At 47.7% G+C, this 25,305-nt stretch overlaps 1 protein-coding gene across 1 annotated transcript in view; it reads left to right on the top strand.

Annotated features, from left to right (window-relative positions):
- MALL (mal, T cell differentiation protein like) overlaps positions 1-23,996 on the top strand; it is a 29,139-nt gene extending 5,143 nt beyond the window's left edge. The window contains exons 3-5 of the mRNA XM_038561420.1: positions 17,381-17,548; positions 19,781-19,903; positions 22,336-23,996. Coding sequence (XP_038417348.1) covers positions 17,381-17,548; positions 19,781-19,903; positions 22,336-22,398 — 354 coding nt within the window. The 3' untranslated portion in view covers positions 22,399-23,996. The remainder of the gene's footprint in view (positions 1-17,380; positions 17,549-19,780; positions 19,904-22,335) is intronic.
- The last annotated feature ends 1,309 nt before the right edge of the window (positions 23,997-25,305 follow it).

The raw sequence follows: 25,305 nt of genomic DNA, 5'->3' as shown, positions 1-25,305 counted from the left end.
CTTTTCACCCTTCGGGGATAATGCCCGAGTGTGATTGTTGGGTTGTATAATAAGTGTGTGCTCACTTTTTATCAAGAAACTGACAAACTGTTTTCCACAGTGCTTGTACATTCCTACCAGCAACTGAGGAGACTTTCTGAGATTTTAACATTAAAATTCGTGTTTTGTTAGGCTTACTGTTGAGTTCAGATTTCTCACTTGAAAATGATACTGATTTCAAAATGTAATCCCTGAGTGTGAAACAGTGCATTTTAAGGTGAGAACAGACATGGTGTATTCCCTCTGCCTTTCATTCTTAGAGTGTGAGAACCCGCTGGTGCCAGAGTTTGGTGGGGCTGGGGGCCAGGTGACTGGCTCAGCTCTTCAGAGCACAGTGTGCAGGTGGCTGGGGAGGTGGGGAGAGTGATTGCCGTGGGTGGTGGGGGGAGATCATTGCCTGTGTGGTGTGAGTTGATTCATCAACTTTTTTACAAGATGATGGGGATGCCGAGAGCCAACCCAGGTGACTGTGATCTGGGGAGTGCTCTATGAAGCAGAGTCCAAGAAGTCTTTTGACTTTAATCTCTTCACTAGTTAACTTTATTGATTCAATGTTTAATTAAAAAGAAACAGCTAAGATTTCTAGTCAGCCAGGTAAAAGGTAAAATAATTCAGGCACTCTGGTGTTTGATGTTTCAGCCTCTTACCTCGCTTGCATGGTGGTCAGAGGGAAATACTCTGATGCCCCTAGAAGCTCATTCCAGAATCTTAGCTGAGGAAGCTCACCTTTATATCCTCAGTTTCACCTATTTTCAGCCTGCTTCTTCTTCTACTCTATTTGTATGTAAAAGCCAGTCTGAGGGGTGCCTGGGTGGCTCAGTCAGTTAAGTATCTGACTCTTGATTTCAGTTCAGCTCATGATCTCAGGATCCCGGGATCAAGTCGCCGCTTAGCAGAGAGTCTGCTTGGGATTCTCGCCCTCTGTCCCTTCCCACCCTCTAAAAAAACAGCCTAGCTTGTCCCTACCTTCACCCCCCACCTCACCACCATGTGCCCCCCCCCCACTCTCCTCCTGCAGAATGAGGGAGTTAATGATCTCCATGCCTAGGGGGGCGACTGATGCCCACTATAATGCCCCAGAATGCCCCCCCCAAAGGGAGAACAAGGGACAGGGAAGGAAGATTGAAGTGTGGGGCCGCAGAAGAGCAATGGAAGAGACATTGTGGAAAGTCATCCATGTTAACCTCCCTATGTTGCCTGGACCCACTTTGGCCTCCCTGCACCAGTCCCATCTTTATTCTTAGGGGCACCCAGTGTGGTTCAGGAAAATAGGTTCAGGAAAATAGAATTGGTCAGTACACGGTCAAGAGCCTGGCTGTGCTACTAAATCGCTGTGAGAGCTTGGGCAGATTACTTAACCACTCTGAGCCTCAACAGTGGAGAGAATAACAGTAAAGATCTCATAAGATGGCTCTGGGGGCTCAGTAAGGACATTCACAGGATACAACAGTGCATCACAACTGTTCTAGAAATGTGAGCCCATGTATTTTATTGTTGGTCATCTGGACTCTTAATAGAAAGTGTGGGTCTCCTGTGAGCAACTTCCAACTGTGAACCAACAGATATTCACTGAGATGCTGCTACAGCTCAAGCCATATGCTCTGCCCTCAGGGGGTACAAGAATGAGACAGTTTTAATAAGGAGGGTAAGATAAGTCAGGAGCCCAGTCTTGAAGGAGTGGCGCATGAACACATGGAGAACACCCCACGATAGGAAAGAGTGAAAAGCCAGAGTGCACAGCCCCAATTGCCAAAGACTCCGGGGGCTAGGTACTTGTCAGGCTAAGCTCACTCAAGGCGGGGTCTTGGCATTCTTCAAGGGTTTGGACTGAGGGATTAGATGTGTGCTTGTTCAGACGAGCACTTCCTATGACCAGGAGGTTAACAAGTATATAAAATCCTGCTGTAAGGAGAGAGGAGATGGCCACCCTTTAATCCTATGTGTTCACTCAACACATACTTCTTGAGCACCCACTCTGTGCCAAGCATGGGGATATAAAGACGAAGAAGGCAGACATCACCCCTGCCTTCTGGAGTGTGACGCCTGATGGGGCAGAGGGAGACCAGCCTAGGAGATGGGTGAATGGAGCTGTGCTGTGCTGTCAGGGTGTGGGAGGAAACAAATAATCAGATAATAAAAACATTCTTATCCATCCAAAGTCTAAAGAGAATTGTGGCTTGGGATCCCTGGGTGGCGCAGCGGTTTGGCGCCTGCCTTTGGCCCAGGGCGCGATCCTGGAAACCCGGGATCGAATCCCACATCGGGCTCCCGGTGCATGGAGCCTGCTTCTCCCTCTGCCTGTGTCTCTGCCTCTCTCTCTCTCACTGTGTGCCTATCATAAATAAATAAAAAAAAAATAAAAAAAAATGTTTAAAAAAAAAAAAAAAGAGAATTGTGGCTTGCAGGGTTCCAGCCCATATCACAGCGTGGACCGTAGAAGGGTGAGCTAAAGCTGAGAGACCCTTGGAACTAACTGGCACACTCACCCTCTGCCCAAGTCTGGACTTCTGGTCCTATCCTTCCCTGACCATCTGGCCAAACCATGTGCAGCTTTCTCTGAACCAGTGGCCTCTCTCAGTTCCGACAAGAGAGGCACCAAGCTGCTGCTGGAAGGTCAGCCCACCGGGAGGATTTCATGTAACTAGCAGGTGCTCTGAAGGAAATAACCCCGTTCCTCCCCAGGTAGCAGGGGAGGAGCCTGGCAGCATTCTGACCTTCTGGAATGTGGGGAGCCCCAGATAAGAAGTCTCACCAATAAGTGCCTCACCTGCTGCCAGCGCCCTTCCAGGAGTTTTTGCCTAGAGAACTTTCCCCTGGGGCAAGGCAGATCCATGGGAGGCAGGAGAAGTTTCTGGAGTGTTGTCCAGATTGGTAAGTGGCAGGAAGCAGGCGGCTCACATAGGGAGGGGTGGGGGAGCCCCACCTGAGTTCCCTGGCCTTTACCCCTCTCATCTCTCCCAGCCCTCCCCTCCTTGTGTCCTCCCATCCCTGCTAGCCAGCCCTGCCCCATGTTATCACTTAATCAGATCTTTCCCACCTCAGCCAGAATAGATGTCTGTGCGCCTGATCCTGTTGCAATAGAGCCAGCCTGTACCCAGGTTCCACAGCTTCTTGAGGCACAGGTCCCCCCTCCCGCCTCGAGCTATACCTAGAACGTCCCAGATGGGTCAGAGAGTGGGGCCAGACATCATAGGTTTGGGACCCCAGAATCTTCTGACCTATGTCAAAGTAGCCTGCCTTGGCTCTTCCCTTGGAGGGATTCTCTGAGCTTTGCTTTTCTGCTCACAGCCCAGCCCCACCTCCATGCCCGTCTGCACCCTGTCTCTGCCCAAGTGATGCTGGATGGGTGTGGGAGGGGTGGTGTGACTATTTGAACATTGTCCTCTCTGACAGCACATTTTTGGTTTTAGGGTTTCATTTATTCATGAGAGACACAGAGAGAGAGGCAGAGACACAGGCAGAGGGAGAAGAAGACTCCCTGCAGGGAGCCTGATGTAGTACTTGATTCCGGGATAATGCCCTGAGCTGAAGGCAGACGCTCAACTGCTGAGCCACCCAGGCGTCCCTGACAGCACATTTTTGTATAGGTTTTCCTATGTGCTGGCGGAGAAGGCCTCGGGGTGGGAAAACCTCCCAGGGAATCCTCTCTGCTCTCTGGGGGAAGGTGCTGCTGATCTGGAGAATTTCTAGAGTCTATGAGGTAATGGAGCAGGAAGTGGGTGGGGATGAAACAAATGGGTGTTTGTCCCTATTCTGTCCTGGCTTCTGGTGGAAATGCCGGTCCACGGTTGGGCCACAGTGTGCAGGCCCAAAGGTGTCAGCTCGTGCCACCTGCATGGGAATCAGGCCCAGGCATATGAGACTGAGCAGCTGGGGAGTGGAGGGTCCAGCCACCTGCCTCCTGCCTCCTTTTCAAGTCAGCAGTGTATACAGAACACCTGCTTTGTGCCAGGCTCTGTGCCCTACACTGGGGACATGAAAACCATAGGGCAGAGTCCTGCATCTGGGAGCTCGGGGCCTGGGGAGGAGGCAGTGGAGAGACAAAACTATGAAGGAGGTCACCGAGTGGTACACTGGGGACTTGGCAGTCAAGAATGGCTTCCTGGAGGAGGTGACTCTGGTCTGGGTCCTGCCCTTGGTCACAAAATGTCTGTGGATTCTTGAGGGAAAGAGGAGGTGGGGAACCTCCCCTGAGCCTGGCTCCTAGGCTCACCTGGGGATTTTCTGGGAACGTGTGAAGCGACGTGATGCTAAAATCCACAGTGAAAGCCAAAGAGAAAGAGACCAGGGTAGGAGGGAGCCTGTCCACCAGGCCACTGTGGGGACAGGAGAGTGGGATGCATTCGTCTGCTTTTACATCTTTTCTCTACTTTCTAATTTATCTCAGGGGCACAAGTTTCAAAAAAAAAAAAGGTAAAAAATAATAATAAAATAAAAAAATAAGTAGAAAAATTTCTGCCTTAAAAAGTCTTTGTTTTTTATTTGGTTGGTTTTCTCGGTAAGAGACAAGAAGGGAAAGCTCTTTAGACTTTGGATGGATAAGACTGTTTTTATTATCCTCTTTTCTATAAACCTGCACTGCTCAGTCAGTAAAAAAAGCCGGGTCAGTGGGGGTGCCCAGGTCTGAATGGGCGGGCGCGGTCCTGCGGGAGGAAGCCAGGGGGGCGAGGAAGGCAAGGGAGGCCCAGCTGACTCACCGCCCCTCCCGGGCTGTGGCATCCTGCCCCTCCCGAGCACACACCCCAAGGTAGGCACAGATTTTCCCTGGCCTGCGGCCAGCCCGGTCCCGGGAGCACTTATGGGCACCAAGGGCTCCTTATAGGACTCGTTCTGCCGGGCCGGGCGCGGCGGTGGAGGGAGCCCTGGCCAGCACCATTGTTCCTGGGGCCGAGCGGATACGGATACGGCACGGACGACGCGGGCCCTCACCGGAGGCCAGGGGCCTGGGCCACCATTTCCTGCTAACCTTAAAGCCACAGAGAAAACTCTCACCCTGAATCAGGATGTGGTGACTCAGTGTTTGGAAGTGTCCTAGGTTAAATGACGGCGCGTAGGACTTCCATACAATGCTGGTTGTGTGCGAGGACGGGCTTCCAGGCCGGGCCTGGCACCCTCCCGTGGGTAACCTTGGGTAAAGCACTTGGCCTCTCAGAACCGGTTTCCTCCCCTGTAAGAAGGAGCTAAGTAAGGATTCTTGTTCAGAAGCTTCACAGGCTGCCGGGCGCCAGACGCAGGCATGGGAGCTGCCCTGTGGGCTGGAGTCAGCACCCATGTGGGCGCTGGGTCTCCGAGGTGGCCACACGAAGGGCCACAGCTGGGGCACCTGGCTCCCTGAGCGCCCTAGAGAAGGCCAGCACCCCCCAGAGGCATGGGCCCTGGCCCGTCCACACTGAGTTCCACTCACTGCAAGTATGGGATGCTCCAGGAGCCCCCCACCTGTCCCATCAGCAGCATTTCTGTGCCCTTCTTCACCCAGGCTCACGCTGCCCGCTGCCCACGCAGGCCCCAGTGTGGCCCCCAGATCCCACAGGCATGTTGTGGTCTACCACTGGGAGTGTTTCTGCCCCAAGGGACAGCCCTGTGGAGGAAGGGACAGGGACAGGGGTGCACACCAGCACAGGAAGAGGCCCCTGGCTGGAGGAAGGCAGGCATTCTAGAGCAAAGGTCTCCACACACCAACTGTGACCCACAGAAAAGAGAAATTTTCCTGGCAACCTGGTACACGTGTGTGTGTGTGTGTGTGTGTGAGAGAGAGAGAGAGAGAGAGAGAGAGAGAGATGAAACAACAGATTCAGGACACTGTTTCTGTTTCCCATGGGCAATGTACTCCGGTTTGCTAATCTAGTCTACTTAATCTTTTAATACTGTTGGTGACAAACTAAATAGATTTCACCACCCACGAATGAATCTCAACCCACACTGGGAAGCCCCAGGGCTAGGGGCACTGACGGAGGCTCAGGGAGACTGGCCCAGAGTGGAGAGGGCGAGGCAGGCTGTGGCCTGAGTGTGGTCTGAGGGGCACTGGAAACTGGCAGGGTATTCTAAGAGGGATTGAGGTCCCAGGTCCCAGGCACCCCAGGTGGTCCTCAGCAGTGCTGTGACAAGAGCTGTCGTGGGCTCAGACTGGCTTGAAAGGAAAGAAAGTAGACTATGGCCACATGCTGGGAAGTCCACAGCCCAACAACTGTACCTCTGTGTTGATTCTTTGGCAGCATTGCTGTGTCCCCAGGGCCTTGGCTTTTTCTCTCCACCTCTCTCCTCTTCCATTTCATAGCTCCAGGCCTAATACCAGGCACAGCAATGGCCAGAGCAAGAACAGGGACTGTCTCATCTGGGTCTCCTTAGGCATAAGGGACCCCTTCCTAGGGGTCCCCTAAAAGCTTCCCCCTGAAAGGGCTGGACACGGTCACACAACTGTCCCAGCCAGGGCATGCAATGAGCCTATTGAATGTCGGAAAGTCACCAACTACATCCCCTTCCTGCCGATACCTCCTACCAATAAGCCCATTTGGGGAATTTAAGGAAACAATTTGAATGGAGACAACCATCTCTGCAGCATTATTTATTGGGGCATTATCTATGACAGGGAAAGCTGGAGAGAGCCAACAAACTTGCACAAGGGCCTAAAGGGGTAAATGACATTTACTGACTTGATGGAATGTAATTGTGGCTTTGAAAGTACAGTCAATCCTTGGAGTGCCTGGGTGGCTCAGTTGGTTAAGCATCTGACTCTTGGTTTCAGGTCGTGATCTTGGGGTTCTGGGATCAAGCTCTGTGTCGGGCTCCCTGCTCAGTGAGAAGGCTGCTTCTCCCTCTCCTTCTCCCTCTGTTCCTAACTCTGCTTGTGCTCTCTCCTTCTCTCAAATAAATAAATAAAATCTTTTTAAAAAATGAAAGAAGGTAAAATCAATCGTTGGAGCACCTGGGTAGCTTAGTTGGCTAAGTGCCAACTCTTCAGCTCAGGTTATGATCTTGAGCTGCTGGGATCAAACCCCTGGTCAGGCTCTGCACTCAGCAGGAAGTCTGCTTGAGATTCTCTCTCCCTCTCTTTCTGCCCTCCTATTTGTGCTCTCTATCTGTCTAAAAAAATAAAAAAGTACAGTCAATCCTCATTACTCACAGATTCTCTATTTGCAAATTTACCTATTCACTAAAATTTATTTGCAACCTGCAAATCAATACAGCGCTTTCATGGTCATTCATTAGCATGTGCAGAACAGCAAAAAGTTTGAGCTGTCGACGTGCATGTTCCCACCTGAAGCTAAACAAGATGATAATCTCCCTTCTTGTTTCAGCTCTCACACTGTAAACAAGTGTCCTTTTCAAAGTCTGTTTGGTGCCATGTCTTTCATATTTTTTGTGCTTTTTGTTGGTGATTTTGCTATTTAAAATCACCCCTAAATTAGTGCTAAAGTACAATCTAGTGTTTAAGCGTAAGAAGGCCGTGATTTGCTTTTCATAGACAATACCTGTTCAGTAAGTTTATAGTGCTATTGGCCAGGAGTTAAGCATTAGTGGATCAACAGTATATATTGCATAAGATGTCTTTAAACAGAAATGCATCTAAAATAAAGGTATGTGTTGATCAGTTGATGAAAATATGGTGACCAGAGGTTTGCAGGAACCTAACTCCTATTTCCCCTGGGAGCAATGGTTCAGTGTTCACTGATTCAGTGTTCAGGCCAACTTCATAGAACTATCTTGAGTAACAAGAATCAATTTTATTGTGAAGTTGTGTAGCAAAATATAAAATATAAAAAGTAAGAATACAAAATGTATGTGCATCATGATCTACAATTTTATGGAAAATATATATGCATAAGTACCAAGCTTAGGAGGGAAGGTAACATAACAAAAAAATTCCTTTACTATTATGACTATTTTGATAATTAACTTAGAATCTTCGAGTTGAAAAACAGTAACAGCTCTACTTCCTGCTGTGCGATTTTAGTTTGAGTTATTAAAATCACTATGGAGTTGAGGCGTTTTAAATTAACAGCATCAAACTCTCAAAGGACACCTGCTCCAGTCACAGTGGCACAATTATGGGAATGTATCTGTTTGAAGGAGGATTTTGCACCAGAATTATGGGGTCCAAAGCACAGTCCTAGGATGGGTTTTGTCTTATTTTTCCCTCTTCAAAGATAAGCATCAAACAGATAGTTGTACATTCATGTTCATGGTAGCACTTATGCATAACAGCCAAAAAGTGTAAGCAGCAGCCCAAGTGTCCATCAAGGGATGAATGGATAAGCAAAATATATACAGTATATTCACATAATGGAATATTATTCAGTTTTTAAAAAGAAAGGAAAGTCTGACACAGGTCACAACATAGATGAACCTTGGATATTATGTTCGGTGAAATGAGCCAGCCTCAAAAAAGACAAATCTTATATGGTTCCACTCACATAATGTACTTAGAATAATCAAATTCATAGAGACAAAATATTGGGACAGTGGGGCACCTAAGAGGCTGTCAGTTAAGCATCTGACTCTTGTTATCAGCTCAGGTCTTGATCTCAGGGTTGTAAGATCAAGCTCTGCTTTGGGCTCCACACCGGGTATGGAGCCTACTTTTAAAAATATAAATAAGTAAGTAAATAAATAAATAAATAAATAAATAGACAGGGACTAGGGGAAGGGGAGACATGGCGAATTAGTGTGCAATGGGTACAGAGTTTTCAGTTTTGCAAGATGAAAAGTGAACGATGGTGATGGCTGCACAACACTATGAATGCACTTAATGCCACTGAGCTGTACACTTAAAAATGATTAAGGTGGTAAATTTTGTTCTGTGTGTTTTATACAATTTTCTAAAAGAGGGGTACATGAGGGATGCCTGGGTGGCTCAGCAGTTGAGCATCTGCCTTCAGCTCAGGGCATGATCCTGGAGTCCTGGGATCGAGTCCCACATCGGGCTCCCTGCATGGAGCCTGCTCCTCCCTCTGTTTGTGTCTCTGCCTGTCTCTCTCTCTCTCTGTGTGTGTCTCTCATGAATAAATGGATAAAATCTTTTTAAAAATTAATTAATTAATTAATTAATTAATTAATTAATTAAAATAAAAGAGAGCTATACGATGACTTAGAGACCCTGGACTTAAACCTCATAGGCCCAAGGGTGTCTGAATGTGAGGAACTATGGATTACTTCATCTTCAGGGGGTCTTCAGGGAGACTTGATTCCCGCCAGAACATCGCTTGGCATCGCTGACCTCCTGGGTCTCACTGTCTTGATTTGGGCCTCTCCCTTCCAGCCTGAAGTTTCTGAGGCTTTGTGTAGAGCCTGCATTCCCCCAAGTTCCATAAAAAGGAGAAGGCGGCAGTGCTGGTGGTGAGCCCCACCATGCTGAGATACTACCCAGCTATGCAGAAAAACCTGCCACGGGGGTATCGCCCTAGTGCTCCTCCCTCGCTCTCAGCCCCTGACTGCCCCTCCCTAGCCCACACCTTCTTGCCACAGCCCAGAGACTGAGCCATGCGGATCTGAGTCTGAGCATCCATTTGACTCTCTAACCTTTCATATGGGGTTATCCCTAGGGCAGTGCCTTTTTTCAGAACCTCTAGGTGCATGACACTCACCTGCCCTACACACCTGAGGCCTCAGTTCCCAGCTGCGCTATCCAGGTGAACAGACTCATGTTCCCAAGAGAATAGGTGATTTTCCTGTCTCTCCCACTCAAAATCTTGACCTTTGAAGTCCGCCTCCATCATCCAGGATAGCATGTTCTTTCTTTCTTTGTAAATGTAAATAATGGTTTTTTTCTAATTGGTTTAAACATTCAGAACCCTGTCAAGCGGTTCTCCTGGGAATCCGTGGCATGATTGGTTTATTGGGTCTCATTCCAGAAATTTTCTGTGCATCTGTAAACAAATGCACATACACATGCACATACATTTTTTCCTTTTTCTATATAAATCACAGTGCAGGGGCAGCCCCGGTGGCTTAGCAGTTTAGTACCACCTTCAGCCCAGGGCCTGATCCTGGAGACCCTGGATCGAGTCCCACATCGGGCTCCCTGCGTGGAGCCTGCTTCTCCCTCTGCCTGTGTCTCTGCCTCTCTCTCTCTCTCTCTGTGTGGATCTAATGAATAAATAAATAAAATCTTTAAAGAAAAAATAAATCACAGTGCACTGGGCATGCAAGTCTGTGCCTTATATTGGCCCTAGAGCTTATTCCCTTTGGTATACAACAATTTGTTCATTCTTTTTGAAGGCTGCTGAGTGTTCCACTGTGCAGACATAATTTCTTTGACTGGTCCTTTCTGAACGAACTTTTAGGATGTATCTTATCTTTTCTGGAAACAACAAGGCTCCACTAAACAGCCTTGTACATCCATCATTTTGTTCCTGTGCATTATTTATAGGACAGAGTCCAAAAAAGTGAAATTGTTGGATCAAACAATATGTGCATTTAATGCTATGACTGATATTGTCAAAATAATACAGCAATCTATGGCACTGTTACTTAAACTGGAGATGGCACTGGATTTCACCCTGGAGCTGTAGGTGGGCTTTGACGGTCTGTGAGTCCCCAGGTCTGTAGATAAAAATTGTGCGTGTACATAGGTACATCTTTCTAGGGTGGCCAAAACTTTCATCAACTCCTAAGAGGGATCTGTGCCCCCTAAATGTTCTCTCACTCACCTGGTTGATTGGTCTACCAGCTCTCCCAGAAGTGAACTTCTCCTCCCTCAGGAAGACAGGCCTGGGACATTCCTTCCTCTGGGTCTTTCTGGGGGAACTTCTCTCTTGTCTTCTGCACCACTCTGAATGGTTATGGCTAACATGGCTAACATGGTTACCCCAGACTCACTGTGTGCCAGGAAGGCTTAGCTAGTTCTCACCAGAACCAAATGAAAGAGGCAATCGCAACCTCCTCTGTTTGATGGACAGGGGCTTGGAGGTACAGATGAGTCAAATAACCTGCCCAGCAGGCAAAGCTGGAATTGGAACCCAGGAGGAACAATGCTGCATCCCCAGCCACATAAATGGGTGGGTAAGATGGGAAACAGAGAGACAGGTTCCAGGGGTTCTCAGTTCTAACTGCACCATCTGGGGAATGTGTAACAATGCAGCCTCTCTCACTGGCTTGGTCAGAACCTCTGGGGGAGGATCCAGACACTGGGGATTTCTCAAAGACCCCAGGAGTAACAGGACTCAGAGCACAGATATCCATGTATTTTAGAAATCTCCTTACCCCTACACCATATATTTTGTTGATTCTTTTCCTTCTTAAGCAGTTTTCAAAATAATAAGCATTGGTGATATAATGAGCATGGCTGCCTTCCAAAATAATAAACATCCTTACCCAAAAGTGATCCCAAAAAGGGCTTAAAGTATCATTTTAAACTCATGGACTAAAAAAATAAATAAAAATAAATAAATAAAAAAAAATAAACTCATGGACTTCAACCTAGTTGATATATTTCAATCCACAGGTGTTATCCTTATTTTTTTTTTAATTTTTATTTATTTATGATAGTCACAGAGAGAGAGAGAGAGAGAGAGAGAGAGAGAGGCAGAGGGAGAAGCAGGCTCCATGCACCGGGAGCCCGACATGGGATTCGATCCCGGGTCTCCAGGATCGCGCCCTGGGCCAAAGGCAGGCGCCAAACTGCTGCGCCACCCTGGGATCCCGGTGTTATCCTTATTTGAAGCTCAAATTGTCTCATCTTTGGTCAGCAAGAGCTTTCTGAAACCTCCTGACCTAACCCCAGATGCCGTTGAAAGTTTTCTCACTCCTGATCTGATAAGATGCTCAGGCCCTACTTCTCCTCCCCAGCCCTGGAATCAACATTTCTCCCAGGGTGCAATCTCGGTGCTGCTACTCTCTTATTATATTCTAGTGCTTTAACCAGCTGTCTACATGTGAAGGACCTATTCTCCATGTTCCAGGGAAGAATAAGTGTCCAAACGTACTGTTAAGCTCCAACCTACCTTAAGAGATCCCTTCAAATTTTGGCTCAGCCTTTAGAGAATGTATAGATGACTAATCTGTGTTTGTTCATGAGAAACAGATTCTGAACAAAGTTGTACTTGGAATACACTTGATCACAATATATTACTATAATAACATATCCTTCCACTTTGAGGGCCAGCCCCAAACATCTAAAAATATCTCCTGCTCTTGGGAAATACAAACTGAAGGTTAAAATAAGAGAGCAGTTTAACCTGCCAAGAAAATATGGAAAGCTAAATATAAGTTAAAAAAGAAAGTAAAGACAACTACTTGAAACTGCCTAACCTATAAGGAATCCAACCTAGACTGTTTGGGGCAGAAATGAGCTAACAAATACTAAGTTTAAATTCACCTGGAGTTTGTCCTTGGCCCTGGTCCCTTCTTCTGTCCAGAAGGTAGAGGGTGTGGAAATAAAAAATAACATTCCTCTGCGTCACATTGATTATGCAACACTAAAGCCATTTCAGAAGATTCTAAGCAATTTGAGTAGCTACCCAAATGCTCAGAGGCCCCTGCCCTCAGAGGTGAACTCTGTTGTGAGAAGAGATCCAGAGCTGTCCTACTCCACGTTCCATGTGACCTCAGGCTCAGGCCTCTCCAATATGGCACCACATCACAGTGTGGTGAGAATTTAATGCTGACACATAAATAATGTGCATTTGGCAATGTCTGCCCAGGGGCAGTCTCTGATGGCAGGAGGGGAGGCAGGAGCAGACCTCTCTGCAGGCACTGACAGGCACAGTGGTGCTGAGGCACCCTGACACACCCCCAGGTCTAGCAGAGGTGAACTGGCAATAATCAGTGGCAGGAATCAAATGTCAGCTCTCTGGTCTCAGAAAGCTCAAGGGAGTTAGAATTGCCACAGAGACTAAATGAGGCCATCTGAGTGGATACATTTCATAAACTGAGGTGGTAGTCATGTCATCATTGATTCACTCTAAAGAATGTTCTTTGATTCCATCCCCACCCATTTTGTTTTAGGCCCTATGCTAGGCACCATGAATATAGCAGAGAACAGCACAGAGCATTCTCTGCCCTCAGAGGTCTAATGTGAGTCTAGGATTTTACAAATTCCGGTGCAGTCACTAAATCCCAAAATAATTCCCACTACTAGCTAGCATTGTTTGGGTGTTGACAGTATGCAAGCATTTCTATGCATGTCCCAAGTGTTGATGAGGAGGATGCTTGGCAGGTGCCCAAAAGCACCAGCAGCCCCTGTCACTGAGATTAACATGCAAGAGCCCAGTTCAGGGGGGACAATGGCTTCTGTCCCTCAACAACCCCTCTTTGGGATAAGCTAGCCAACTCACTCACAGGCAGCCCCAGACCCAACCCAAGATTTCCAAAATTCATGGGGACACTGATTATTAAGATCTGGGGAAATGTGAGGACACCTGAGTGCCTCAGTTTGTTAAGCATCCAACTTTAATTTCAGCTCAGGTCATGATCTCAGGGTTGTGAGATTGAGCCCCGTGTTGAGCTCCACACTGAGCATGGAACCTACTTAAGGTTCTCTGTCTCTCTCTCACTCTCCCTCTGCCCCTGCCACCTGGTCCCAGCTCATGCTCTCTCTCTCTCAAAAAAAAAAAAAAAAGTCTGAGGAAATGTACTCCCAGAGCTGGTGCTTTAAGTGAAGGCCAAGCTTCGAGAGGTGTCTGGAGGTGTTGTCCAGTCCAGCAAGAGCTTTATGGTCACCCTCTTAGTCTACTTTGGCTTCTCACCTCCTGTTCCTTTTCTTAAGAGCCCATCAAATCTCTATAATTTCAAAAGTACTCTTCTTCTCCAGAATAATAGCAGTGGAAGCCTCATAAAGGATGGTTGACATATTTATGTCTATGTATTGTTTATTTGTAAGACGAGAACTGCCAGTCTCATAAAGCCAGGGATATGTTATGAAAATCAGAACTGACAGTTGCATATCTTTCAGCTAAACTAGACAGATGTTACATGAAGTTGTTTAGTCTGGAAGTTCTCTAATTGCATCATTCAGAAATGACCTACTCTCACGTCATTGACAACCAAAATTTACCAAACATAGGAAGAAAAAAGTGAGCAGGAATGAAAGTTAACAGAATCTACAAGCTGCACAATCAAGCACCAAGACTGAGAAAATGGAATTATCAGATATTGAATATGAAATTAATACCATGCAAATTTAATACAAAGACACCCATACTTCAACACATTGTATAACTATTGCCCAAATTGCAAAGCACCAAAGGCAGAAAGAAGACTCCCAAAGACTCCAAAGACAGATTCCTACAGAAGACCAGCAGTGCAACAGACAGCTCTCCTCTCAGCAGCAACAATAGCAGCTGGAATATAATGGAATAATATAGGAAGATGTAGAACACAGTGGGAAAATAGAAGTGCTGAAAGGAAATAATTATCAGGGGAAAAATAACATTTTCTGACAAATCAAACTGGCTACTACCAACTGCCCTTTCCTAAAGAAACTAGTAATGATTGTACTGCAGGAAGGAAGAAAGTGATCCCAGAAGAAGTATCTGAAATACAAGAATATCTTCATGACTCAAAGTAGGGAAAGGTTTCTTAAACTTGATCAAAAATCACAGTCTGTAAAGGAAGAGATAAACATATTCAGTTACACTGAAATTAAGAACTCATTTCATCAAAAGGCATCATAAAATGTGTGAGAAACATACTGGGGAAATATATTTGCAATGTTATAATATTCAGTGAGATCCACACTATTAGAATTACTCTGAATCAAAAAGAAAAAGACAAGAAATTTGTAACCAATAATTTTTTTAATTTTACAGAGGATGAAATATGTGAAAGTAAGCTCATTGTTATCTATAATCATAAAAAAATTAAAATCTAATGAGATATATAGAAATTCCCAAGGAATATACCAAAGGACAAAAGAAAAAAAAAACTCTTCTTGCACTAATGAGTTTACCAAGTGCAGGATACCATGTTAACACACAAAACAATAGATCATGTTTCTATCTACTGGCATTGAACAATTGGGAAATGACATTTGTAAAAAGCAATACTATTTACAATAGCTCCCAAAATAAAATAGTTAGGCATAAATATAGGATGTGTGTGTAGTATCTGTATGCTAAAAATTACAAAATATTGGTAAAAGAAGTCAAAGAACTTTTCAATAATTGGAAAAGCATACCATGTTCATGGATTGGAAAACTCAGAAAGATGTCAGTTCTCCCCCAAACTGATCTATAGATCTAACACAAAATCCCAACAGATAGATATTCTACATATTGACAGTCTGCAGCTAAAATCTGTGTGGAAGGCAACAGAATTAGGGAAGAGGATGAGCTATCTCCTGAGAATGGGCAGAAATATGAGCCATCTGCATTGACAACTCTTTTGATTACCGTAGCTTTACAGAAAGTTTTAAAATCTGGTAGTGTGGGCAGCCCAGGTAGCTCAGCGGTTTAGTGCCACCTTCAGCCCAGGGCCTGATCCTGGAGACCGGGGATTGAGTCCCATGTTGGGCTCCCTGCGTGGAGCCTGCTTCTCCCTCTGCCTGTGTCTCTGCCTCTCTCTCTCTCTCTCATGAATAAATAAATAAAATCTTTAAATAAATAAATAAATAAATAAATAAATAAATAAATAAATAAATAAGTAAAATCTGGTAGTGTGATTCCTCCACACCACAAACCTGGGAGCCATCCTTGTCTCTCAATCTCCATCACTACAAATCTCCAGTGGTGGTCTATTAATCCAACACATTCTCTCTTTTTTTATTCAAAATGATTTTATTGCTTTATAAAAGAAAAAATTACCAATGATGCCATGTAAGAAACAGAACATTATGACTATCTTTGGAGGTCTCAGTACACTCATTCCCAATCCCATCACTCTCTCCCTCAGAAGGGCCATTCTCGGAAAGTCCTGAGGAGAAGAGTTTCTGAGGGTATTGAGGAGTAGCAATGAGTTCTAATTTTGTATCTGTTGGATTTGAGGAGCTTGAGGGAGCAAATCCAGGACTGGGGTGGGGCAAATGAGGTGCTCGAGGTGCAAGATTTAATAAGGCACTCACTCTCAGGGTTCTACAAGCACAAGGTTGGCCCTTGCAATGGCACATCTGAATAGAGACATACAGTGAGCAACTGTATATATGGGACTGAAGGTCAGCCTATATGGCACTTAGAAGCATAGATTAAAAAGAAGAAAAGAAGGGATCCCTAGGTGGCGCAGCGGTTTGGCGCCTGCCTTTGGCCTAGGGCGTGATCCTGGAGACCCAGGATCGAATCCCACATCGGGCTCCCGGTGCATGGAGCCTGCTTCTCCCTCTGCCTGTGTCTCTGCCTCTCTCTCTCTCTCTCTCTCTGTGACTATCATAAATAAATAAAAATTTAAAAAAAGAAGAAGAAAAGAAGAAGAAGAAGCATAGATTTAACAGGAGTGAGGAGAGAGAAAACCAAGGAGGCTCATGAGGACATCCTAAGGAGATCCCAGAAAGTAGAGGAGTAGAGAAAGTCTGAGACAAATCAACAGCAAAACCACTTGGTGCTCTCATGTTGACCCTCTCCCTCAGGCCTCTAACTGATCATGCTATCTGGTGGACATTTAGTTCTTTCCCTGGGCTGACCAACATGGGTATAAATCCAGCACAAAAGCAAACAAAGGCAGAGCCCAGAGAGAACTGGGAAAAGTTTTGGTTTCTCCACCAAGGGGATAATAAAAGGCTGGACAGAGCAAAGAAGTGATTAAACTGGAATGGTATTGCCCAACTGGTATCTGACCACAAGAGTGTCAGATACTATCACCCAGGGGCCCAAACCAAATGCCCACAGGGCCAGGCAGGCACTGTGAGTGGGTAAAGGGAGCCGAGGAAAGGAAATACTATTCCATAGTGAGAGTGAGCAACAGAAAACATGCCACACAATGGGTGGGGCGGGGGGTGGGCGGTAAAGAAGAGGTGGTCCACTGAGAACTCTATGTCCTTTTTAAAGAAATGGTCACATCTCATTTCAACCTACTCTGGCCTGGGAGTGTGCTCACTAGTACTATGGATTTCTCAAGAAATGTCTGCAATCTGAATTTTTCACATGAAATATCCTATTTTAAATACTGGCAACTTATTCAGAAATGTTTTTAAAAATTTTGTATGCCAACATGATTTGTGCCAAGAAGACATAATCCATAGGCCAAATTACCCAAGTCCTTCTATCAGTGACCTCTGTGTTAACCACTTGAATTTTCTAAAAAAAAAAAAAAATCCACTCTTCCCCAAGGCCAGTCTTCCTTCTCTATTTCCCTCTTGGTTCACACCTAACTTCACCTGAAGAGCTTTTAACTAGACAGAGGAGAAGAGATGCCCTGCAAAGGAAAGTATACCCTCCACAAGCAAATGATGGCTCTTCTTTTGTTTTTTTTCTTACAGATATTTGGGTGCTGGGTCTGGATCCTGGTAGCTGCCACCCACGTAGCGAACCCATTACTGCAAGGATGGGTGCTGTATGTCTCACTCACCTCATTTCTCATCTCCCTGATGTTCCTGTTGTCTTACTTGTTTGGATTTTATAAAAGATACCAGTCCTGGCGAGTCCTGGTAAGAACCAGAGGGAGTGACCCAGGCCCCTGGGCACCTCCTAATGTCCATCCTGGGCCTTCTGGGCTGGGAGGGAGAACAAGAGACCAGGCACCAGAGGCCTTTTCAGGACTGGGCCACTCTGGAACCAAGACTTTTTACTTTAATGTGTTTACTATTAAGCCATAATGAAAACATTCCTCTGCCACAGTAAATTTTTCATTGTATTCCCTCCCATTGTCTTCCATTTTAGGAATATACATATCCTATATCAAGCACATCCTGACTCATTTCCCTTTAAATTTTATTTATGGTTAAACTGTTGGAGCAGCATTAAAGGAAATGATAGTGGGTGGAGGGAAATCACCCCAATCCCACTGTGATTCCTATATTCCTTGCAAATCTTGTGTAAAAATGTACATATAATCACACTGAACCATTAATTTTGGATGTCAATTCTTTCATTAATATTGTCATTAAATTGTTTTCATGTCACATCATCTTGATAATCATTTAAAATTTTTCTGTTATTAAACAATTTGGAATATACACAAAAGTAAGGAACATCATCCTGTGAACCCTTAAGTAACCATAACCCAGATTCCTGCACTAGTAAGATATCACCACACTTGCTGTACTTAGCCTTTTTTTCCTAAAGGAATTTTTTTTTAAGATTTTATTTATTTATTCATGATAGTCACACAGAGAGAGAGACAGAGACACAGGCAGAGGGAGAAGCAGGCTCCATGCAGGGAGCCCGACATGGGATTTGATCCCGGGTCTCCAGGATCGCACCCTGGGCCAAAGGCAGGCGCCAAACCGCTGCGCCACCCAGGGATCCCTCCTAAAGGAATTTAAAGCAAACCCAAAACATCATATCATTCCATTCTACACACTTCAGGATGCCTCCAAAAGATATGCACGCTTTCTTACATTATCATGCTTATCTGAAGTTATTATCAATAATTCCTACGTATCATCTAAGACCCAGGCCATATTCAGCTTTACCCAGTTACACCTGAAATGTCTTTTTACAGTTGGCCTGTTTGATAGGGATCTTCATAGGCACCATGTGCTACACGTGGTAGTTATGGTTCTTGGGTATCTTTAATCTATAGGATGGCTCTCCCTGCCAGTGACCTTCTCCTTGAAGAAGGAGAGTCAGCTGTCCTATAGAAGATCTGACATTTTGGGTTTGTCTGTTGGCTTCTTCCTGGTGTGATGTGACTTGCTCCTCCAAGTCCCTGAATTGAAGATAGGTTAACCTTTCTGGCAACAACGTTTCGTTAAGTGTTTCCAGTCACATCACACACGGTGACTGGTGGTGGCCCCTCTTCCAGTGTGACAGGCTTGCCCCCATCAACTTTTTCCCAAACGCTTTTTTTCATCTCTTAATGAGTTTGCCTGAACTGCATATCTCATTAGGGGTTGCAAAATGCCAATTTGCCTATGATGACATTCCTTCCAGAATTGGTTACCACTTTTTTAAAGATTTTACTTATTTATGAGAGACACAGAGAGAGGCACAGAGACACAGGCAGATGGAGACGTAGGCAGAGACAGTCTCCTGCAGGAAGCCTGATGCCGACCTTGATCCCAGGACCCCAGGAACATGCCCTGAGCCAAAGGCAGACACTCAACCACTGAGCCACCCAGGCATCCCATTGCAGGTCTGTATAATGCTAATGGTTACGAGCATAGGCTCAGAGTTAATCTGGCCTGGGTTCAAATCCTGACTCAGCTATTTGTTCACTAACCTTAACTTTGAGCCTCTGTTTCCTTTTCATTTGAGCTTTCCATTTCAGGTGTAACTGGGTAAATCTGAATATGGCCTGGGTCTTAGATGGTACCGAGGAATTATTGTTAATAACTTCATGTAAGCATGATAATGTAAGAAAGTGTGCATATTTTTTGGAGGGATACTGAAGGGTATATAGAATGGAATAGTACTGATGATAAGTAGTGCCTTGTCACAGTTGACAAGGTTACATGAGCTACCTGAGAAAAGGCTTAACATGGAATAAGCACTCAGCCAAATGTTGGCTCATATTGATATCATTGTTGGCGTTTATTAATCCATCATTGTTCAACGTATCGATAGTTCCTCAGAAACACTGCAGAAAAAAAAGCAGGAGTCTGGGGAGCAGGCTTATCTCTTTTGCTCACTCCTCCCAGCTGTCTAGTCAGAGAGGCAAGTGTCACCTGCTGAAGTACCCACCTGACACTGGCTGTGCCCCCCCTCTGCCTTTGCAGGACAGCCTGTACCACGGCACCACTGGCATCCTGTACATGAGTGCCGCTGTCTTGCAAGCACACGCCACCATCGTGTCTGAGACCCAGGACCTGAAGAACTACTTCATAAACACTGCGGCCTCGGTGAGTGCTGCACAGAACACCGAGCCCCTGGGGAGCGCGTCGCAGGAGGCTCAGCTCTGCCTCCTGCAGGCCGGGCGACCCTGAGCCTCAGGCTGAAGAGGCCTTGAGGGACAGGAGGTGTGTGTGCGGTGTATGTGTGTGTGTCTATGTGTCTGTGTGTGTGTGTCGCTATGTATGTCTGTATGTCTGTGTCTATGTCTCTGTGTCTGTGTGTGCGTGTGTGTGTGTGCACGTGTAAACAGCCGGGCACAAGCTCAAAGGGTACCAAGCACAGGTCCAGGTGTCATCTCTCATCTCCTGCTTTTCCCGCCTCAGCCTTGCTCACTTGTGGACCCAGTATATCGCCTTCACGAATTGGAGCGCATCTCTCTCTCCTATTGAAAATTCTTCCATGGCCCCCACTGCTTTGGACAGGAACCCGAATTCCTCAGCATGCCCAAACTGTTCCAGTGTCCTTTTATTTCAGTGACAGAAGTCCACAGGGCTGTTGGCTGATGGAATCCAGAGCCAGGTGGTCCAGCCAGTCGTAGGGAGAGCAGGACCCCCAAGACCTTAGGTCCAGTAGGACCAGAGACTCAGCCAGCCTGCCTGCCTTCCTAGGCGCCCCCTCACTTCTCCCTCGGTGGAAGGGCGCCTTCAGTTGGCAGCTTGCTCACAGCCAGCAGCTTCCTCTTCTGTAGTGGTCTAACCTCCCTTATTCCCACTTTGTAAACTTCTCAGAAAGGATCTAACACCCAGACTGGGTATAAACCCAACAGCGACCAGTCACTGTGCCCGGAAAGGTCAAGGCCTGTGTCAGCGTGGGAGTTCCTGCAAGGATCAGGTGGCAGCAGGAACGGTTGCGGGGTGAGGTGCCATTCCCCATTGTAAGAATGGGGTGCCAGTCAGGCACTAGGATGGCCACAAGGTATTCCAGCTGCCTTTCCCTCCTCCTCCAACTTTTTTAAAAGATTTTATTTATTTATTCATGAGAGACACACAGAGAGAGACAGAGACACAGGCAGAGGGAGACTCGATCCCAGAACCCCAAGATCACGACCTGAGCCAAAGGCAGATGCTCAACCACTGAGCCACCCAGGTGCCCCCCTCCTCCAACTATTTTAACTCCCCTAAAATCCCGACTCCAGCAATACCCACACGCCGCCCTCCCACGGTCTGGCCTGGCACCCTCTGGCCTCTCTCCTGCTGCTCAGATGCTCCAGCCAGGCTGACCTCCATGCTGCTGCCTGAACACACGACACCTGCTCTCACCTCCTCCTGGCAGGGACACCATTTCTCCAGGAGGCAAACCCCTCACCTCCTTCTATTCCCTTCTCACAGACTACCTTCTCGGGGAGGCCTTGCCCTTCCCCCTTCCGAGCAGGCCCTGTACTCTCTCTGGCTTATCTTCTCCTGGGCATTCATCCCCATTAAACCTGCTACTCTACTGGTTTATTTTGCTTATTTTCTGCTTCTGCCACTAGAATGTAAGCACTGTGAGAATAGGAATTTTTGAATGTTTTGTTCACTGATACAGCACCTGTTGTTTTGGAAATATAGCAGGTGTTTGAAAGATATTCGTTGAATGAATGAATGAACAAGAAGAGGGTGTAAGCGGACAGTGGGGCAAAGCAAGGCTGGAATGGTCATCCGAGCCTGGAAGGCCTGTTAAGGGCAATGGCCTCTACCCTGAGAAGCAGGGACTCCTCACACAGTTTCAACTACATGATGGGAGCAACAAGATCACAGCTTCTTCTTGGGACAGATTAGAGGGGAAGATTAGCAGAAGTGGGCAAGTCAAGGCCACGAGAAGTCTTGGCGAGGGCGAGGGATGACAGCGATGGAGACGAGGAAGGAGAGGGCATACCAGGAGATGGCCAGGCAGTACACGCAGATGGGTTTGGGGGTGGCTTTGGACACGGCAGTGGGGGAGGGAGGCATCAGGCTGGTTTCCGTCGGGCAGCGGGATGAGATGAGGGTCATGGCACCCCCTGAGCTCGTGAGGCTAGGGAGGAAAGCTCAAGAGTCCCGCCTGGACCACGGAGAGCTGGAGGGGCCTCCAAGCATTCACAAGGAGCTGACCGAGCAGGCGCTCAGCGCAGAGTGCTGGGCTACCGATGGACGTGGGGGAGTGGTCGGCGTCCAGAAGCGCTGGGACAAGGGGACAGTGAGAGACACAGGGCCCAGGCGGGGATGGAGCAAGCCTGCTGCTCGCAGATGCCGAGACTCGTGTGCCCAGGAGAGTCGGAGCCTCGGGCCCCCGGGGACGGCGAGTGTCGAGGAGGGTGGAGTGGCCGGGCCAGCGGTGGCCGCCGCGCCGGCATGGGGCAGGCAGGGGAGGCAGGCTCAGGACAGGTGGCCCTTCCAGGCTGCGAGCGCTGGGGGCCCCCGGGACGGAGGGGCGGCCTGCGGCCCCGGCCGTGCTAACACAGGAGCCTCCCGTCTTCCTCCAGTTCTTCGCCTTCATCACCGCCCTGCTCTACATCCTCCACGCCTTCAGCATCTACTACCATTGACGCGCAGGGAGCCCGGCTGCAGGGAGACGTGCCCCCTCGACACCTGGATTATCGGCTCCCGAAAGTAGCTTTCAACATTCGCCATCTGGATGACAAACAGAAGATCAAGGACATGGATGGGAAGGACAGACCAGCCGCTCAGACTGAGGGATGAGATCGCACTCCGGCCTATCTGCTTGGACATTTTCATTCATTATGGCGAATATGAAAAAGCTGGGGAGGGGGCTTGTTTGCTTGTTTGTTGGTTTGGTTTGGTCTTTGCCTGGAAAAGTAATGTCTCCCCAACAGGGAACCTCACTCTGTTGGAAAACTAATGATCTGAAGCCCTTGCCACCTTTGAGAATCCCAGATCTGCCATTGCCGCGCCCAGTTTGGGGATTCTCACTCAGCCGTGAGGTTCCCTACGGCACGTTGAAGGGAACATGCGGTCTTGTTCTTTGAAAATCAAAATGGTGCTGTCAATGCCTTCAGATCTGAAGAGACCCACAGACCTGGTTCCTGGTGCCTGGTTCTGCCTTTGCTTTGGAGCAGTGGTCCAAACAGTCTCTCCCTCTCCCTGGGGGAGCTGACAGGGACCAGCCACACTGCCCCCCCATCCCATACCCCCTTCCCTTTCCTCCCCAGTTTTGGGATCCAAAGAAAATTTTCATAAAAGCAACTTTGAGGGTAGATTTGTGGGAAAAATAAGTGACTGACTCTACAAAATTGTGATGCAGTAAGACCTGAGGGAGGGAGAAGGGGAGAGAGGGAGATGCGGCCTGCTTCTCCACTTCTCCGGAAGTCAGGCCTGTCAGAAAACTGCAGGGCTACAGGACACCTGCACCAGGCCTCCAGAAGCCCTCCTCCTAAGGACCAGAAGCCACCTTTTTGCTCAGAAATGACCATCAAGGAAGGAGGCAGGACGTTCCATGCAAGGATTCTTCTGTGGCCTTCTGTCCTGACATGTGGGACATCTCAGGAGGCTGGAAAGGACCCCCTGCCCCCCGTCCCATGTTCTGTGGTCTTCCACCTGCACCCACTCTCCCTGCACTCCCTTGAGTGGTGCCAGCTGGGTGGGGCCCAGGGCCTCATGCGGTGAACGGTTCACACATCTGGATGTGCAAAGGCATTTGTGATTTGGGGCCATTCTCAAAGAAAAGGCTGGCATTCTGCACACAGAAGCATAAAATCGAGGTGTTTGATTTCAAAGTAAATGTTTTTCAAAAGAAAGCTGTGCTCTCTGGCATCTCTTCATTGGTGCAGGGGCACCAGCCCCCAGCCGTTGTCTATATCCTGAGTCTCCTGACCCCAGGCAAGGAGGGCCCAGCATGTGTCTGCTATGGTTTTGAAATGAAATAAATTATTACGTGAAAGGGACTAGTCTTAGCCAATTCTAGGGCTTACAGTTTTGTACCAATGTTTTTCTGCTCCTGGGGGTGTAGGGGGCGGGTACAGAAAGCCACCAAAGAGAAAACTCTGGCTCATTTTTGTTGACCACTCACTTTCCAACCATCTTGAAAAGCCACCATTTATCCCTCATTTTATTGCCTGGGATGATTACTGTTCAATATTTACCAAGTAGCCAAATCCAAATAAAAGTTGTTTGTAGGTAAAAAGCATTGAGTTGGTCACTTTCATGATGTTAGCAGCCAGAACTGGTCACCATTCCACACATCCTGAGAGCAGTTTCACCAGGAGCCCCCCAGGGAGAGGGTTTCAGGGCCCAGCCCACCAGCCTTGCTCCTGGGGCAGCCGCAAGGATGGTCAAGTTTGTCTCCAGGGCTTGGGGCTTGTGTCATGTCCATTTCAGGAGGGACAGTTTGAATGCAAGTTCCAGAAAACAAACTCCAATTTAGGCAAAGCTGGGGGTGGGGTACACTAGCTGGGCTGGGGAGGAGAAGATGCCCCCATAGACACATCGGACCCCTTGTCCAGACCTCTGACTCATTCCCACTCTTCTTGATGGAGTGCTGTCCTTCTGTTTTGCCCACTGTAAGGTGCCCCACGATGACCCTAGGTGGACTTGGCCTTGAGCCCCAGCTCCCCTAAGTTCACCAGCAGTGGCCATACTGCCCAGCCTGCCAGCACCTTCCAGCCCTGAGGGGCAGCTCTCCAGCTCTCCTGTCTGTGTATGGCTCTCCCCAGGCTCAGAGACCTTCCAGTCCCTCATCACTGGGTATTGCAGGACCCGGGGTCCCAGAGCCAGGCACTGCCTCCAGGAACACTCAGCCAGTCCTCCAGCCACGGATCAAATTCGGTCCTTCCTTATCCCCAAATCCTTCACTGTTGTCAAAATCAAGTCCAAACCCATCAGGAAGTGGCTGCCCAGGCCCTAAATGCGGGTGTGACCCTTATCCCGTGTCCAACTGCCCCCCTGCTCTGGCCTAGCCTGGCAGTCCTAGCTTGTCAGGGCAGTTGCTGTGGCCAGCTGAGTCCCACTGCTGCTTCCATGCGTGTGTGGGACATTCTGTTCCTTCCTCCTGGGAACATGAAGGCCCCGTCCTTCTTGTCTACGTGAAAAACTCTGGTTAATCTTGCAGGTCATCTTTCTCATCCCCTGGAGTTAATCACTGCCTCCTTGGGTGGCAGGGCTGCACCAGGGCTGTGTGCTGCTGTCCCACTGGGTTGCCCCATGTGCTGTGGGTTCTCCCCAACTAGACTAGGAGATTTTCAAGGACAGGAGTTTGGTTCTTGGATATTTTACCATCATTGCTCTTCCCTACCCTCCCTGGTCGCCCCCACTAGCCTCAGCTCTGCCCCAGCACTGTGCTCAAGGAGGATGTGCAAAGGCCATAGCCAGTCTGCAGGGACCCAAGGCGGAGCTAACTTCTGAGCCCTCCCAGTCTTCGCTTCTACCCCATAATCTGATGCCTGACACCCTGAGCAGAAGGCTGTTCTCTGCTCCATCCTTTACACCCGGATTTCCAT

Source organism: Canis lupus, chromosome 17, assembly GCF_011100685.1.
Source record: "Canis lupus familiaris isolate Mischka breed German Shepherd chromosome 17, alternate assembly UU_Cfam_GSD_1.0, whole genome shotgun sequence".
NCBI lineage: Eukaryota > Metazoa > Chordata > Mammalia > Carnivora > Canidae > Canis > Canis lupus.
The sequence above is the reverse complement of the archived record's forward strand: the minus strand, read 5'-3'. Positions and strand labels throughout refer to the sequence as shown.